Genomic DNA, 18414 nt, shown 5'->3' on the forward strand with positions numbered 1-18414 from the left:
TAACCTGCAGGTACAGCAAGCGATTCAGAAAGCAAATGGTATGTTGGCCTTTATTACAGGAGGGTTTGAGTATAAGAGTAAAGACGCCTTACTGCAATTATACAGGGCCCTGGTGAGACCACACCTGGAGTATTGTGCACAGTTTTGGTCTCCTTACCAAAGGAAGGATATACTTGCCATAGAGGGAGTGCAACGAAGGTTCATCAGACTGATTCCTGGGATGGGGGGGGATTGTCCTATGAGGAGAGATTGAGTAGACTAGACCTGTATTCTCTAGAGTTTAGAAGAATGAGAGGTGATCTCAGTGAAACATACAAAATTCTTACAGGGCTTGACAGGGTAGATGCTGAGAGGGTGTTTCCCCCGGGCTGGGGAGTCTAGAACCAGGGGTCACAGTCTCAGGATAAGGGGTCGACCATTGTGGACTGAGATGAAGAGGAATTTCTTCACTCAGAGGGTGGTGAATCTTTGGAATTCTCTGTCCCAGAGGGCTGTGGAGGCTCAGTCGTTGAGTATAGTCAAGAATGAGATCGATAGATTTTTGGAGGCTAAGGGAATCGAGGGATATGGGGATCAGGCGGGAAAGTGGAGTTGAGGTCAATGATCAGCCATGATCTCATTGAATGGCAGAGTAGGCTCGAGGGGCCGAATGGCCGGCTCCTGCTCCTTGTTTTAATGTTATGTTCTAACTGCGATCGCTTCTGGTCTGGTCCGAAGGCTGGGGGCACCAGCGTTAGGAACTGGTGCAGAGCGGGCAAAGAACGGGAGCGGTCCAGCGATGCACCCTGGAATGTTTAGTCAAGGCACTGGGCACAGCGGTTACTGTTCCAGACTATTAACCCAGCGGTTGGCAGCTCAAATCCCACTCCGACCAGCCACGGGGCTGAACGTGTTAAACCCGGTCATTTATGGGGAAGGGGAGACAAGATGTTGGATTGGTCGATAAAAAAACCCAACTAGAGGCATCTGCCTCCCTAACCCTGGCCAATATTTGGCCCTCATCGCTGTTTGTGGGATCTTGCTGTGCGCAGGGTGGCTGCCGTATTTCCCACATTACAACAGCGAGTACACATAGTGCTCCCTCGGCCGTGAAGCACTCTGGGATGCCCGGAAGGTGGCTGTGGAAATGTAAGTGTAACCAACCCACCTGCCTCACTGCATTCGGCCGGGTCACTGATGCAGGAGTTCCTGTAGCTGCCGAAGTGAAGGAAAGTGGCCCCCGAGTCACCATTCAGGTAGATTGACTTGTTTACCACTCCCTCGACAATATCTACAATAACAAAGGAGCAAGAGAGAAGAGTTTGAAGGTTGGCGAGCGAGCGGTTGATCGGGTCGCTGACCCGTGAGGCTAGGCTGGAATTGAAGACTAATCTGCAGGCACTGCCATGAGCAACAACCTCAGGAGAAAGGTCACAGGGCACGTTAAACAAAATGCACGCTCTTTCACTCCCTGTCAACACTTTGGTTGGTTAGTTAGAACAATGTGGGAATGGGGGGGAAAAAGCTGCCAACATTCATCCAATCGGGTAATGAAGAGTCTGTTTGATTTCTGATTGGCTGTGGGGAGGCGGGGCTCCGCGGGGATGGACGTGGGCAGCCAATGGCGGGGGAGTATAGGGGCAGGGCTGTTGGAGATGGGAGGTCACGTGATAGCACCTCCAGGAATATGTCCAACTCGACCCCGACTGTTGAAGACAGAATTGCACAAACCTTGCGCAGTCACGGGGACTGAAGTTATACCGTGCAGCTGGTGTGAGACAATTCACAGCCGACAATGGCCGAGTTACACTGCGAGGGGACTTGTACTCTGTACCTGCGTGTTTACACCCACCAGTGCAAAGCTCCACTCTCACTGCTGAACATTAAATGTTTTGGCAGTATTTCCACTACCCCTGCCATTTCCCCACAGCCCGGCAAACTTTCACTTCCGAAAGTTACTGTTGAATCTGCTCCCACCGCCCTTTCAGGCAGCGCGTTCCCGATCACAACAACTCGCTGCATAAACACATTCTCCTCATCTCCTCCTCTGGTTATTTTGCACAGTGACGCCATTAGATAATTACATTTGTAATTTGTACCCCAATATAATTGGTATGCAAGAGGTACGTTTGGAACTGTACCCCAATATACCTGGCAGATAGAATTGTGGAACTGTACCCCAATATACCCGGGAGATAGAATTGTGGAACTGTACCCCAATATACCCAGGAGATAGAATTGTGGAATTGTACCCCAATATACCCGGGAGATAGAATTGTGGAACTGTACCCCAATATACCCGGCAGATAGAATTGTGGAACTGTACCCCAATATACCCGGGAGATAGAACTGTGGAACTGTACCCCAATATACCCGGCAGATAGAATTGTGGAACTGTACCCCAATATACCTCGCAGATAGAATTGTGGAACTGTACCCCAATAGACGTGATTGGCTTCAGCAGAAAATTGAAAAGCAGAAAACAATTATCAACATGTACTGTGGGCAGTAAGGAGATCTTTAACTTTATGCCCAAATAGCAATGCGTTGATACAGTCCCCACTACAGCCTGGGGCCATCTTAAAAATTATTGAAAGGCTTCAAGTCGCAAAACGAAAGCTTAACTTTGCCTGGGCCTGATATAACCGGCTATATGAAAGGTAAAGGTGTAAATCCTCACCTACAATTGTCGACAGATTAGAGAAGGCAGAATCAATGGTGTAGACAGAGGTATAGTTAGAGGAGGGAAGTACAGTGAAGTTGTGGACTCTGAGAACTGTCAGAAAGAAAGAGCAAAGACACTGAGTGAGACGGAGAACAAACAGTAAGGCAGTACGTCCCGTCAAGGGGCTTACAACACATCCGCAACTGATCATCACCGCACGCGAGCTTAAATGGCAAATACAGTAAAATGGGCAAAGTCTCCAGACCATGTGTCAGCTGTGGAGAATGAGGGAATATCTATGGAGCAATACCATAAATGGATACCATTACATAGAACGTACAGCCCAGGAACAGGCCATTCGGCCCCACGGCTGGTGTTTATGCTCCACACCAGCCCCCTCCCACCCCTCTCCATCTCACCCCATCACCATATCCCTCTATTCCCTTCTCCCTCATGTGTTTATCCAGCCTCCCCTTAAATGCATCGATACTATTCGCCTCAACCCCTCCCTGTGGCAGCAAGTTCCACATTCTCACCGCTCTCTGGGTAAAGAAGTTTCTCCTGAATTCCCCATTGGGTTTATCAGTGACTGTCTGATATTGATGGCCCCTAGTTCTGGTCTCCCCCACAAGTGGAAATGTCTTCTCTATGTCTACCCTCTCGAACCCCTTCATAATCTTCCAGACCTCTATCAGATCACCCCTCAGCCTTCTCTTTTCTAGTGTAAAGAGCCCCAGCCCATTCAATCTTTCCCGACTCAGTTCTGGTATCATCCATGTGAATTCTTTTTTGCACCTTCTCCAGTGCCTCTACATCTTTTTTATAATATGGAGACCAGAACTGTGCACAGTGCTCCTAGTGTGGTCTAACCCAGGTATATGGAGACCAGAACTGTGCACGGTGCTCCTAGTGTGGTCTAACCCAGGTATATGGAGACCAGAACTGTGCACAGTGCTCCAAGTGTGGTCTAACCAAGATATATGGAGACCAGAACTGTGCACAGTGCTCCAAGTGTGGTCTAACCCAGGTATATGGAGACCAGAACTGTGCACAGTGCTCCAAGTGTGGTCTAACCCAGGTATATGGAGACCAGAACTGTGCACAGTGCTCCTAGTGTGGTCTAACCCAGGTATATGGAGACCAGAACTGTGCACAGTGCTCCTAGTGTGGTCTAACCAAGGTATATGGAGACCAGAACTGTGCACAGTGCTCCCAGTGTAGTCTAACCCAGGTATATGGAGACCAGAACTGTGCACAGTGCTCCAAGTGTGGTCTAACCCAGGTATATGGAGGCCAGAACTGTGCACAGTGCTCCAAGTGTGGTCTAACTGAGGGTTCAATACACATTTAACATTAACTTCTCTGCTTTTCAATTCCATCCCTCTAGCAATGAGCCCGCAGTGTTTGGTGTGTACATGAAAAGGGTAAATCTCCCATTGTGTTACATTGATATGTCGGAACTTTGTGGCAATTGTATGAAATGCAACATAAGAACATAAGAAATAGGATTCGGCCCCTCGAGCCTGCTCCGCCATTTAATACGATCATGGCTGATCTGATCATAGACTCAGCTCCACTTCCCTGCCCGCTCCCCATAACCCTTCACTCCCTTATTGCTCAAAAATCTGTCTATCTCCACCTTAAATTTATTCAATGACCCAGCCTCCACAGCTCTCTGGGGCAGAATTCCACAGATTTTCAACCCCCTGAGAGAAGAAATTCCTCCTCATCTCGGTTTTAAATGGCGGCCCCTTATCCTGAGACTATGGAGCCTAACACAAGCGGAACGTCACAGCCGGACACACACGTTTCTTTCACTGCCATTGACATGACCTGTTCGGCTTCCGTTGATGTCACACAGCTCGTTGAGTCCCTCCACTCGATCCAAGGGCCAGTAATGTGAGGCGGATTCCAACACCTGCAAACCTGCAAAATAGCTGGTTAGTGCATCGCGTTGGTTACAACAAAGTCAAAAATTCCGACACACCGTCCGTCTGGGCAAGCAGCACTCGCTCAACATCCAACAACACATCGCCCCCAGATATTATTCCCATTCGCCTCACCTGCACGTCCCCCTTGTGGAGCGATGGGAGGTCACGCGTTACACGTTCTCTCTCTCCGCAGGTGGTGACTGGTCTGCCGAATGCTTCGGACGCTCTTTGTTGGGAGTTCCACCACCAGCTTCATGGGTTTCACAGCCGGCCATTGCGGTTAAGAACCAGTTGGTTTATTAGCAAAGGTTTAACAATCACACGACACATTACCGGTTCATCCACCGGGCTCACAACTGCATACCTCATCGTGGATCCCCTGAACCCAACTGGCTGGCCCCGATGTGAACACTCCCTCCGTGGGCTGTGACCATCTTTATCCCAGCCCATGGGGTGGGGCCGGGGTTAGTCCTGTCCGACAGGAGGAGGGTGTTTACGGGCTCCCATAACCCAGGCGGTGGGAAAGGGGGTGGGGTCATCCAACCCCGAGATCAGAGGATCCCGTCAGGAATGTCCGGAGCAGGATTTGTACCCGTGACCTCCCGACTCCAAAGCCTCGCTCTTAATGCCGAGATAAAAGCAAGGCAAAACAACTTGGAAAAGTTTGGGATTTACGCTGCCTGAAAGGGCTGTGGGAGCAGATTCAAAGGGGAATTGGATAAATACTCAAAAAGGGAACAGTGTGCCGGGCTGTGGGGAGAGAGCGGGGGGAGTGGGACTGATTGGATTGCTCTGTCACAGAGCCGGCACAGGAACGATGGGCCCAATGGGATCCTCCTGTGCTGTGAGATTGAGCTCAACCTGCTGAGAGTTTGATGCCTGGTCTGTGCAGCGTTCCTGCAATCGGAAGGTTTATATCACGCGACTGCACGGGGAAAATAACTTTCATTTTTTTCCACTGAACATCTAGCCCCCTGTAAAAGCAAAATTAATACTTCAACTCGAAAATAGTCTTCAGCACAATTATTCATTCATGGGATTTTCTGGGTGCAGACAAGACAAATGTCCTTTTCCATATGGAATACTTTAGACCATCAACATCCTGGGGGTCACCATTGACCAGAAACTTAACTGGACCAGCCACATAAATACTGTGGCAACAAGAGCAGGTCAGAGGCTGGGTATTCTGCGGCGAGTGTCTCACCTCCTGATTCCCCAAAGCCTTCCCACCATCTACAAGACACAAGTCAGGAGTGTGATGGAACACTCCCCACTTGCCTGGATGAGTGCAGCTCCAACAACACTCGAGAAGCTCGACACCATCCAGGACAAAGCAGCCGCTTGATCGGCCCCCCATCCCCCACCTTCAACATTCACTCCCTCCACCACCGGCGCCCCCTGGCTGCAGTGTGTACCATCTACAAGATGCACTGCAGCAACTCGCCAAGGCTTCTTCGACAGCACCTCCCAAACCCGCGACCTCTACCCCCTAGAAGGACAAGGGCAGCAGGCGCATGGGAACACCACCACCTCCACGTTCCCCTCCCAGTCACACACCATCCCGACTGGGAAATATATCGGCCGTTCCTTCATCGTCACTGGGTCACAATCCTGGAACTCCCTCCCTAACAGCACTGTGGGAGCACCTTCACCACACGGACTGCAGCGGTTCAAGAAGGCGGCTCACCACCACCTTCTCAAGGGGCAATTAGGGATGGGCAATAAATGCCGGCCTTGCCAGCGACGCCCACATCCCAGGAACAAATAAAAAAAAGTCAATCCTTCGATTTTATACAAGAGGATTATATATTCAGAGATGGATCACAGCTTTGCTCTCACACTGTTACAGAGGGTTACAGAGATAGGGAAGGGTGTAGGGCTGGAGGGGTTTACAAAGATAGGGAGGTGTGTAGGGCTGGAGGGGGTTACAGAGATAGGGAGGGGTGTAGGGGCTGGAGGGGGTTACAGAGATAGGGAGGGGCTTAGGGGCTGGAGGTGGTTACAGAGCTAGGGAGGGGTGTAGGGGCTGGAGGAGGTTATAGAGATGGGGAGGGCTGTAGGGGCTGGAGGGGGTTACAGAGATAGGGAGGGGTGCGGGTGCTGGAGGAGGTTACAGAGATAGGGAGGGGTGTAGGGGCTGGAGGAGGTTGCAGAGATAGGGAGGGGTGTCGGGGCTGGAGTAGGTTACAGAGATAGGGAGGGGTGTAGGGGCTGGAGGGGGTTACAGAGATAGGGAGGGGTGTAGGGGCTGGAGGGGGTTACAGAGATAGGGAGGGTTATGGGTGCTGGAGGAGGTTACAGAGATAGGGAGGGGTGTAGGGGCTGGAGGGGGTTACAGAGATAGGGAGGGTTATGGGTGCTGGAGGAGGTTACAGAGATAGGGAGGGGTGTGGGGGCTGGAGGAGGTTACAGAGATAGGGAGGGGTGTAGGGGCTGGAGGGGGTTACAGAGATAGGGAGGGGTGTAGGGGCTGGAGGGGGTTACAGAGATAGGGAGGGGTGTAGGGGCTGGAGGGGGTTACAGAGATAGGGAGGGGTGTAGGGGCTGGAGAGGGTTACAGAGATAGGGAGGGTTATGGGTGCTGGGGGAGGTTACAGAGATAGGGAGGGGTGTGGGGGCTGGAGGAGGTTACAGAGATAGGGAGGGGTGTAGGGGCTGGAGGGGGTTACAGAGATAGGGAGGGGTGTAGGGGCTGGAGGGGGTTACAGAGATAGGGAGGGGTGTAGGGGCTGGAGGGGGTTACAGAGATAGGGAGGGGTGTAGGGGCTGGAGGGGGTTACAGAGATAGGGAGGGGTGTGGGGGCTGGAGGAGGTTACAGAGATAGGGAGGGGTGTAGGGGCTGGAGGGGGTTACAGAGATAGGGACGGGCTATTTGAGTGAGATATCGAACAGTAATTGACATCTGCAGAACTTCAGCATGTGGGAAAACCGGAATATTTCACTAATTGCTTCACTGAAAACACATCCCAGCTCCAATATTCCTTCCGTCCAATACTGACATGGCCTAAAGTCTGTGCAGGAACATCAGGACATCAGAGATAAAACCAGGCATTGAATCTGGACTGTCCCTTCGGTCTTGTTCAGTGTTGTCCCTTACATTAGCCACTAACCCCATGTGGCTGCGTGTCTAATTACAAACAGCGCGTTACAGCCAATGAAGTACTTTAGGAGTGTAGTCACTGTTGTAATGTGGGAAACGCAGCAGCCAATTTGTGCACAGCAAGCTCCCACACACAGCAATGTGATAATGACCCAGTTCATTTGTTTTAGTGATGTTGATTGAGGGATAAATATTGGCCCCAGGACACCGGGGAGAACTCCCCTGCTCTTCTGCGGAATACTGCACTGGAGTGTTCAGTCTCTGGAGTGGAACATGAATCCACAATCAGTAAATATACAAACACTGGCAAAGCTACAATTCCAGCACCTAAGCACTACAGCTGGCCGAACATATGCCACAGCATTTGCTCCAGTGTGTAGATCTATATCCAATTGGCAGCCCATCGACACAATACATCATATGTACAGTGCTTGGTATCTGCAAAGTTCTTCACAACGACACCAGATTTTTATTTATTCTGGCCTCTTGAGCATCCCTGATTATAATCGCTGGCCGTGCCTTCTGTTGCCTGGGCCCCGAGCTCTGGAACTCTCTACCTAACCCTCTCTGCCTCTCTCTCCTCCTTAAAACCTACCTCTTTCACCAATCTTTTGGTCACCTGGCCTCATATCTCTCTGTGTGGCTCAGTGTCAAACGTTGTCTGACAACGGTCCTGTGGAGCACCTTGGGATGCTGTACTGTGTTAAAGGCGCTATATAAATGCACGATGTTGTTGTATTTTATTTATCATTTATGTAAAATTTCTTCCGTTATAAGATGGTCAAAAAAAGTGTCTGAATTTAAAATTACATTTTGAAAGAAGGTATAAACGGTTGGTCTTTTTGAGGGGGAAAAGCGATAGAGATTTGATATTGGGACACAATTTGGACCTCGTTGATTTCGACGGGCGTGAAACAGATGTATCGACGGCCAATTTCAGTGACCTCGTCCCATCACCTAAAGGACACCCCACCAGATATTGGGCCGGGAGTGTTTCCCAGGCATCTCCGACAGCTGTCTAACTTGTATTCATATAGCGCCGTTCACAATGCTTTACAACCAATAAAGTACATTGGAGTGGAGTCACTGTTGTAATGTGGGAAACGCGGCAGCCAATTTGTGCACAGCACGCTCCCACACACAGCGATGTGATAATGACCAGATAATCTGTTTTTGTGATGTTGATTGAGGGATAAATATTGGCTCCAGGACACCGGGGATAACTCCCCTGCTCTTCTTCAAAATAGCGGCCGACCTCACAGTATCCCCCTTCCCCTCCCCCTCACCACACAGTATCCCCCTCCCCCCACAGTATCCCCCTCCCCACACAGTATGCCCCTCCCCCCACAGTATCCCCCTCCCCCCACAGTATCCCCCTCTCCCCACAGTATCCCCCTCCCCACACAGTATCCCTCTCCCCACACAATATCCCCCTCCCCCCACAGTATCCCCCTCCCCACACAGTATCCCCCTCCCCACACAGTATCCCCCTCCCCCCACAGTATCCCCCTCCCCACACAGTGTCCCCCTCCCCACACAGTATCCCTCTCCCCACACAATATCCCCCTCCCCACACAATATCCCTCTCCCCACACAATATCCCCCTCCCCACACAGTATCCCCCTCCCCACACAGTATCCCCCTCCCCACACAGTATCCCCCTCCCCCTACAGTATCCCCCTCGGCCCCTCCTCCTCCCTCGCCCCCTCCTCCCACAGTATCCCCCTCCCCCCCCTCCGCCCACAGTATCCCCCTCCCCACACAGTATCCCCCTCCCCACACAATATCCCCCTCCCCCCACAGTATCCCCCTCCCCACACAGTATCCCCCTCCCCCTACAGTATCCCCCTCGGCCCCTCCTCCTCCCTCGCCCCCTCCTCCCACAGTATCCCCCTCCCCCCCCTCAGCCCACAGTATCCCCCTCCCCACACAGTATCCCCCTCCCCACACAGTATCCCCCTCCCCCCACAGTATCCCCCTCGGCCCCTCCTCCTCCCTCGCCCCCTCCTCCCACAGTATCCCCCCTCCCCCTCCCCCCCCACACAGTATCCCCCTCCCCCTCCCCACACAGTATCCCCCTCCCCCCACAGTATACCCCTCCCCCTCCCCACACAATATCCCCCTCCCCCCACAGTATCCCCCTCCCCCCATAGTATCCCCCTCGGCCCCTCCCCCCACAGTATCCCCCTCCCCCACAGTACCTCCCTCGCCCCCTCCCCCAACAGTACCCCCTCGCCCCCTTCCCCTCCCCCCACAGTATCCCCATCGGCCCCTCCTCCCACAGTATCTCCCTCCCCCACAGTACCTCCCTCGCCCCCTCCCCCCACAGTACCCCCTTCCCCTCCCCCCACAGTATCCCCCTCCCCCTCAGTACCTCCCTCGCCCCCTCCCCCCACAGTATCCCCCTCCCCCTCCCCCCCTCCCCCCACAGTACCTCCCTCGCCCCCTCCCCCCACAGTACCTCCCTCGCCCCCTCCCCCCACAGTATCCCCCTCCCCCTCCCCCCTCCCCCCACAGTACCTCCCTCGCCCCCTCCCCCCACAGTACCTCCCTCGCCCCCTCCCCCCACAGTATCCCCCTCCCCCTCACCCCCTCCCCCCACAGTACCTCCCTCGCCCCCTCCCCCCACAGTATCCCCCTCCCCCTCACCCCCTCCCCCCACAGTACCTCCCTCGCCCCCTCCCCCCACAGTATCCCCCTCCCCCACAGTATCCCCCTCCCCCCACAGTATCCCCCTCCCCCTCCCCCCTCCCCCCACAGTACCTCCCTCACCCCCTCCCCCCACAGTATCCCCCTCCCCACACAGTATCCCCCTCCCCACACAGTATCCCCCTCCCCACACAGTATCCCTCTCCCCACACAGTATCCCCCTCCCCACACAATATCCCTCTCCCACACAATATCCCCCTCCCCCCACAGTATCCCCCTCCCCCTCCCCCCTCCCCCCACAGTACCTCCCTCACCCCCTCCCCCCACAGTATCCCCCTCCCCCTCACCCCCTCCCCCCACAGTACCTCCCTCGCCCCCTCCCCCCACAGTATCCCCCTCCCCCCACAGTATCCCCCTCCCCCCACAGTATCCCCCTCCCCATCCCCCCTCCCCCCACAGTACCTCCCTCACCCCCTCCCCCCACAGTATCCCCCTCCCCACACAGTATCCCCCTCCCCACACAGTATCCCCCTCCCCACACAGTATCCCTCTCCCCACACAATATCCCCCTCCCCACACAATATCCCTCTCCCCACACAATATCCCCCTCCCCCCACAGTATCCCCCTCCCCCTCCCCCCTCCCCCCACAGTACCTCCCTCACCCCCTCCCCCCACAGTATCCCCCTCCCCCTCCCCCCTCCCCCCACAGTACCTCCCTCGCCCCCTCCCCCCACAGTATCCCCCTCCCCCCTCCCCCCACAGTACCTCCCTCACCCCCTCCCCCCACAGTATCCCCCTCCCCCTCCCCCCTCCCCCCACAGTACCTCCCTCGCCCCCTCCCCCCACAGTATCCCCCTCCCCCGCCCCCCTCCCCCCACAGTACCTCCCTCGCCCCCTCCCCCCACAGTATCCCCCTCCCCCTCCCCCCTCCCCCCACAGTACCTCCCTCGCCCCCTCCCCCCACAGTATCCCCCTCCCCCTCCCCCCTCCCCCCACAGTACCTCCCTCGCCCCCTCCCCCCACAGTATCCCCCTCCCCCTCCCCCCTCCCCCCACAGTACCTCCCTCACCCCCTCCCCCCACAGTATCCCCCTCCACCTGGCCTAATGCCTTTGATGCAAGCGTCCAGAGATTCATTTCCTTTCACCGAGCCGAGGGGCACAGATTAAGATGACGTCTAAAACCCAATTGCGAGCTGGTCTCAGGGAAGGAATGTCGAACAGCTTCGGAATTCTCTGCCCCAGAGGGCTGTGGAGGCTCGGTCGTTGAGTATAATCAGGACTGAGAGCAATAGATTTTTTGATATTAAGGGAATTGAGGGATCTGGGGATCAGGCGGGAAAGTGGGGTTAAGGTTCAAGATCAACAACAACAACTTATATTTATATAGCGCCTTTAACGCAGTGAAATGTCCCAAGGTGCTTCACAGGAGGGTTATGACATAAAAATTTGACACCGAACCACACGAGTAGAAATTAGCGCAGGAGGTAGGTTTTAAGGAGCGTCTTGAAGGAGAAAAGAGAAGTAGAGAGGCAGAGAGGTTTAGGGAGGGAGTTCCAGAGCTTGGGGCCCAGGCAACAGAAGGCACGGCCACCGATGGTGGAGCGATTATAATCAGGGATGGTCAAGGGTAGAGTTGGAGAGCGCAGACATCTCGGGGGGTTGTGGGGCTGGAGGGGATTACAGAGATAGGGAGGGGCGAGGGCCATGGCGAGGTTTGTAAACAAGGATGATAATTTTGAAATCGAGGCGTTGCTTATCCAAAAGCCAATGTAGGTCAGTGAGCACAGGGGGTGATGGGTGAGTGGGACTCGGTGCGAGTTAGGACACGGGTCAGTGAGCACAGGGGGTGATGGGTGAGTGGGACTGGGTGTGAGTTAGGACACGCGGCAGCGAGCACAGTGGGTGATGGGTGAGCGGGACTGGGTGTGAGTTAGGACACGGGTCAGTGAGCACAGGGGTGATGGGTGAGTTGGACTTGGTGCGAGTTAGGACACGGGTCAGTGAGCACAGGGGGTGATGGGTGAGTGGGACTGGGTGTGAGTTAGGACACGGGGCAGTGAGCACAGGGGGTGATGGGTGAGCGGGACTGGGTGTGAGTTAGGACACGGGTCAGTGAGCACAGGGGGTGATGGGTGAGCGGGACTGGGTGTGAGTTAGGACACGGGTCAGTGAGCACAGGGGTGATGGGTGAGCGGGACTTGGTGCGAGTTAGGACACGGGTCAGTGAGCACAGGGGGTGATGGGTGAGCGGGACTTGGTGCGAGTTAGGACACGGGTCAGTGAGCACAGGGGGTGATGGGTGAGCGGGACTTGGTGCGAGTTAAAACACGGGGCAGCCGAGTTTTGGATCACCTCCAGTTTACGTCGGATAGAATGTGGGAGGCCAGCCAGGAGTGCAATCAGCCATGATCTCATTGAATGGCAGAGCAGGTTCGAGGGGCCGAATGGCCGACTCCTGCTCTTAATTCTTATATCCTCCCTGGTTCGGGCGACAATCAATTTCCGCTCCTGAAATGTTTTGCGATGGAACGTAACCATTAATTAAAAACCTGCGATGCACATCACCACGATCCAACCCTGACTGTGTAATCCTGGTACAGAAAATAAAAGGAATCTCTAAACAAATGCATATTTAAGAAGGACAATCAGCTGCACCCAGCAAATCCCATGAAATAATGATTTCTTTGCGGAGGATATGTTTTCAAGTTAAATATTAATGTGCTTTTACTGGCAATGGTAGGGAACTAAATGTTTAAGAGGGAAAAAAAATATTACAATCTGTTGTTTTTTTATAATTAGTTTTTGTAACCACTAATTGCACATTGTTGTCCCTCGACATGTGCACAGGTTTGACGCTGGATCCATGTGGTGATACTGCTTCAGTCAAAAGGTATTATTCAACGTATGAAATTAAATCCTTTGGCTTTTATTCAATTAAAGATTTTTCAATTTGATTAAACACCTTGAGCAAAGGCCCATCTGGGAGGCTGTATTTGCTCACAATGTGTGCAGGCACAGAACAGCACTCAGCAACTAAGTGGAAGGTTTAGGCGAGTAACTGGAGTCAATATAAGTCTAGGAGCAGGAGTCGGCCATTCGGCCCCTCGAGCCTGTTCCGTCATTCAATGAGATCATGGCTGATCTTCGACCTCAACTCCACTTTCCCGCCCGATCCCCATACCTCTCGATTCCCTCAATATCAAACAATCTATCGATACAGGCCAGCCATGATCTCATTGAATGGCGGAGCAGGCTCGAGGGGTTGAATGGGCCTCCTCCTGTTCCTGTGTAACAGGCTCGAGGGGCTGAATGGACCTCCTCCTGTTCCTGTGTAACCGGCTCGAGGGGCTGAATGGGCCTCCTATTCCTGTGTAACAGGCTGGAGGGGCTGAATGGGCCTCCTCCTGTTCCTGTGTAACAGGCTCGAGGGGCTGAATGGGCCTCCTCCTGTTCCTGTGTAACAGGCTCGAGGAGCTGAATGAGCCTCCTCCTGTTCCTGTGTAACAGGCTCGAGGGGCTGAATGGACCTCCTCCTGTTCCTGTGTAACAGGCTCGAGGGGCTGAATGGGCCTCCTCCTGTTCCTGTGTAACAGGTTCGAGGGGCTGAATGGTCCTCCTCTTGTTCCTGTGTAACAGGCTCGAGGGGCTGAATGGACCTCCTCTTGTTCCTGTGTAACAGGCTCGAGGGGCTGAATGGCCTCCTGTTCCTGTGTAACAGGCTCGAGGGGCTGAATGGACCTCCTCTTGTTCCTGTGTAACAGGTTCGAGGGGCTGAATGGACCTCCTCTTGTTCCTGTGTAACAGGCTCGAGGGGCTGAATGGCCTCCTGTTCCTGTGTAACAGGCTCGAGGGGCTGAATGGACCTCCTCTTGTTCCTGTGTAACAGGCTCGAGGGGCTGAATGGCCTCCTCCTGTTCCTGTGTAACAGGCTCGAGGGGCTGAATGGGCCTCCTCCTGTTCCTGTGTACCAGGCTCGAGGGGCTGAATGAGCCTCCTCCTGTTCCTGTGTAACAGGCTCGAGGGGCTGAATGGCCTCCTCCTGTTCCTGTGTAACAGGCTCGAGGAGTTGAATGGGCCTCCTCCTGTTCCTGTGTAACAGGCTCGAGGGGCTGAATGGGCCTCCTCCTGTTCCTGTGTAACAGGCTCGAGGAGCTGAATGGATCTCCTCTTGTTCCTGTGTAACAGGCTCGAGGGGCTGAATGGATCTCCTCTTGTTCCTGTGTAACAGGCTCGAGGGGCTGAATGGCCTCCTGTTCCTGTGTAACAGGCTCGAGGGGCTGAATGGACCTCCTCTTGTTCCTGTGTAACAGGCTCGAGGGGCTGAATGGCCTCCTCCTGTTCCTGTGTAACAGGCTCGAGGGGCTGAATGGGCCTCCTCCTGTTCCTGTGTAACAGGCTCGAGGGGCTGAATGAGCCTCCTCCTGTTCCTGTGTAACAGGCTCGAGGGGCTGAATGGCCTCCTCCTGTTCCTGTGTAACAGGCTCGAGGAGTTGAATGGGCCTCCTCCTGTTCCTGTGTAACAGGCTCGAGGGGCTGAATGGATCTCCTCTTGTTCCTGTGTAACAGGCTCGAGGGGCTGAATGGATCTCCTCTTGTTCCTGTGTAACAGGCTCGAGGGGCCGAATGGATCTCCTCTTGTTCCTGTACTCAATATCGAAAGTGTTGTGAAACGGGCCGCACGGCGTCGGGGTGGGAGTTACTGACGGCTGGTTACGGGGTCAGGGGGAGCTCATGGCCAAGATCTGGCTATGGTGCTGCACCAGCGATTCTCTCAGCTGTGCTCCTGGAGTGTTTGAAGCCATAGATACTGTCGGGGATTATGGGGACTGAACAAAACACAACTGTATCAACTTGCATTTATATAGCGCCTTTAACGTAGTGAAATGTCCCAAGGCGCTTTACAGGAGCGACTGTCAAAATGTCATTTGGCACCGAGCCACATAAGGAGATATTAGGACAGGAGACAAAAAACTTGGTCAAAGAGGTAGGTTTTAAGGAGCGTCTTAAAGGAGGAGAGTGGTTTAGGGAGGTAGTTCCAGAGCTTGGGGCCCAGGCAGCTGAAGGCACGGCCACCAATGGTTGAACGATTATAATCAGGGATGCTCAAGAGGGCAGAATTAGAGGAGTGCAGACATCTCGGGGGGTTGTGGGGCTGGAGGGGATTACAGAGATAGGGAGGGGCGAGGGCCATGGAGGGATTTGAAAACAAGGATGAGAATTGTTTTTACACGAGGCATTGCCGGACCGGGAGCCAACAAGTCACGCAGAACCTCAACACTGAATTTCAGGGTCACAGAAATAAATTGGCTGCCAGAGAACTAATACTGACAGAAACCGTTGAAGATCTCAGCGGGTCAGGCAGCGTCTCCATCTCTGGGGATAGGCCTTTCGACCAGTACCACTATAAGCCCACTGCCTCCCACAGCTACCTGGCCTACACTTCCTCCCACCCCGCATCCTGTAAGGACTCCATTCCATTCGCCCAGTTTCTCCATCTCCGTCACATCTGCTCTGACAATGCCACCTTTCGCACTAGTGCCTCTGACATGTCTTCCTTTTTCCCCAACCGACGATTCCCTTGCGGCCGTAGTTAACATGGCCCTCGACCTTGTCCATTGTATCTCCCGCACCTCTGCTCTCACCCCTTCCCCTCCCTCTCAGAATCATGACAGGGTTCCCCTTGTCCTCACCTTTCACCCCACCAGCCTCCAGCGTGATCCCACCACCAATCACATCTTCCCCTCCCCTCTCAACGTTCCGAAGGGACCGCTCCCTCCGCGACACCCTAGTACATTCCGCAGTCACCCCCAGCACCCCCTCCCCTTCCCACGGCAAGCGCAGGAGATACAACACCTGCCCTTTTACCCCCTCCCTTCCCACTGAACGGGGCCCCAAACACACCTTCCAGGTGAAACAGCGATTTACTTGTACTTCTTTCAATGCAGTATACTGTATTCACTGCTCACGATGTGGTCTCCTCTACATTGGGAAGACCAAGCGTAGATTGGGTGACCGCTTTGCGGAGCGCCTCCATTCAGTCTGTAAGGTGACCCTGAGCTTCCGGTCACCTGTCACTTTAATTCCCCGCTCCACTCCCACTCTGACCTCTCTGACCTCGGCCTCCTGCTCTGTTCCAACGAAGCTCAACGCAAGCTCGAGGAACAGCACCCCATCTTTCGTTTAGGCCCTTTACAGCCTCCGGACTCAACATCGAGTTCAACAATTTCAGACCATAACCTCTGGCCATCTTTCACTCCCCCCCATCCCCCCCTCCCCGAGCCGAGTCTGTTTCTTTTTTTCTCCGTGTCTCCAATGGCAGTAGGTCATTATCCCGCCATTCACACCCGATCTCGACTAATGTTTTTCAAACTCCTGTCATTACTATTTCAATTCGGCCCATCATCCCTTTTGTGTCTCTAATCTCTCCTGTCTTCCCCTATCACAGACCTTCCCTTTTGTTTTTACCTCCCTCCCCCTTTCAGTGCAGGTTAAGAATCCGTTCTTTCCGAACACTCTCCAGTTGTGACGAGGGGTCACCGACCCGAAATGTTAACTCTGCTTCCTCTCCACAGACGCTGCCTGACCCGCTGAGATTTCCAGCGTTTTCTGCTTTTATTCCAGATTCCAGCAGCCGCAGTATTTGGTTTTATAAAAGACTATACTGAAGCTGGTCCCCGCGGGATATTACACAACTCGGATAGGGGCACCTGCTGCCGGTGACATCATCGCACAGACAGACGCGAAAAGCAATTAAAATGGCAAGTGCCCCTTTTTTTTTTAAATAAACAAAACATGAAAATTCTTTCAAACTCAACAAATCATAAATCCAAAGGGCTCTTTGACTGTCACTCACTTCACCACAATCAAATTCTGCAATGTGGTGACCAGCACATCTGAAAACCATTTGTTGAATCTCCACGTGCTTTGCATTAGTCCGGCGTGAAGGAGTGATTGAGAAACAAAGAGTGCTGACTGATGCAGCTATTTATCACGGACTCAAATGTAGCATTTTTAAGAACATTGGGGTGGACTTTTTTTTTTTAAACTCCCAACAGAGAGATTCATTTCGCTCCCTTCCACAAGTCAGGAGTGTGAGGGAACACTCTCCACTTGCCTGGATGGTGCAGCTCCAACAACACGCGAGAAGCTCGACACCATTCAGGACAAAGCAGCCACTTGATTGGCCCCCCATCCACCACCTTCAACATTCACTCCCTCCACCACCGGCGCCCCCTGGCTGCAGTGTGTACCATCTACAAGATGCACTGCAGCAACTCGCCAAGGCTTCTTCGGCAGCACCTCCCAAACCCGCGACCTCTACCACCTAGAAGGACAAGGGCAGCAGGCGCATGGGAACACCACCACCTCCACGTTCCCCTCCGGTAAGAAGTGGAGCAAATGCGTACGAGTCCGACAACCTAAATTCCTCCCGAGTCTTTGGCCATCTCTAGACTCCACTATTCCAATGCTCTCCTGACCAGCCTCCCACCCTCCACACTGTCAATTTCAGCTTATCCAAAGCATGTCCTAACTCGCACAAAGTCCCGCTCACCCATCATCATCATCATAGGCAGTCCCTCAGAATCGAGGAAGACTTGCTTCCACTCTTAGCATGAGTCCTTAGGTTGCTGAACAGTCCAATACAGGAATTACAGTCTCTGTCACAGGTGGGACAGACAGTGGTTGAGGGAAAGGGAGGGTGGGACTGGTTTGCCGCACGCTCCTTCCGCTGCCTGCGCTTGGTTTCTGCACGCTCTCGGCGATGAGACTCGAGGTGCTCAGCGCCCTCCCAGATGCTCTTCCTCCACTTAGGGTGGTCTTTGGCCAGGGACTCCCAGGTGCCAGTGGGGATGTTACACTTTACCAGGGAGGCTTTGAGGGTGTCCTTGTAACGTGTCCTCTGCCCACCTTTGGCTCGTTTGCCGTGAAGGAGTTCAGAGTAGAGCGCTTGCTTTGGGAGTCTCGTGTCTGGCATGCGGACAATGTGGCCCCGCCCAGCGGAGCACCCACATCACCCCCTGTGCTCGCTGACACACACTGGCTCCCGGTTAAGCAACACCTTGATTCGAAATCCCTCCATTGCCTCG

The 18414-nt window shown here is 53.7% G+C and overlaps 1 protein-coding gene across 1 annotated transcript in view; it reads right to left on the minus strand.

Annotated features, from left to right (window-relative positions):
* adgrd1 (adhesion G protein-coupled receptor D1) overlaps positions 1-18414 on the minus strand; it is a 344020-nt gene that overhangs the window by 322454 nt on the left and 3152 nt on the right. Inside the window, 3 exon segments of the mRNA XM_070886412.1 lie at positions 1148-1270; positions 2660-2755; positions 4478-4570. Coding sequence (XP_070742513.1) covers positions 1148-1270; positions 2660-2755; positions 4478-4570 — 312 coding nt within the window.

Source organism: Pristiophorus japonicus, chromosome 8 (assembly GCF_044704955.1).
Source record: "Pristiophorus japonicus isolate sPriJap1 chromosome 8, sPriJap1.hap1, whole genome shotgun sequence".
NCBI classification, from domain to species: domain Eukaryota; kingdom Metazoa; phylum Chordata; class Chondrichthyes; family Pristiophoridae; genus Pristiophorus; species Pristiophorus japonicus.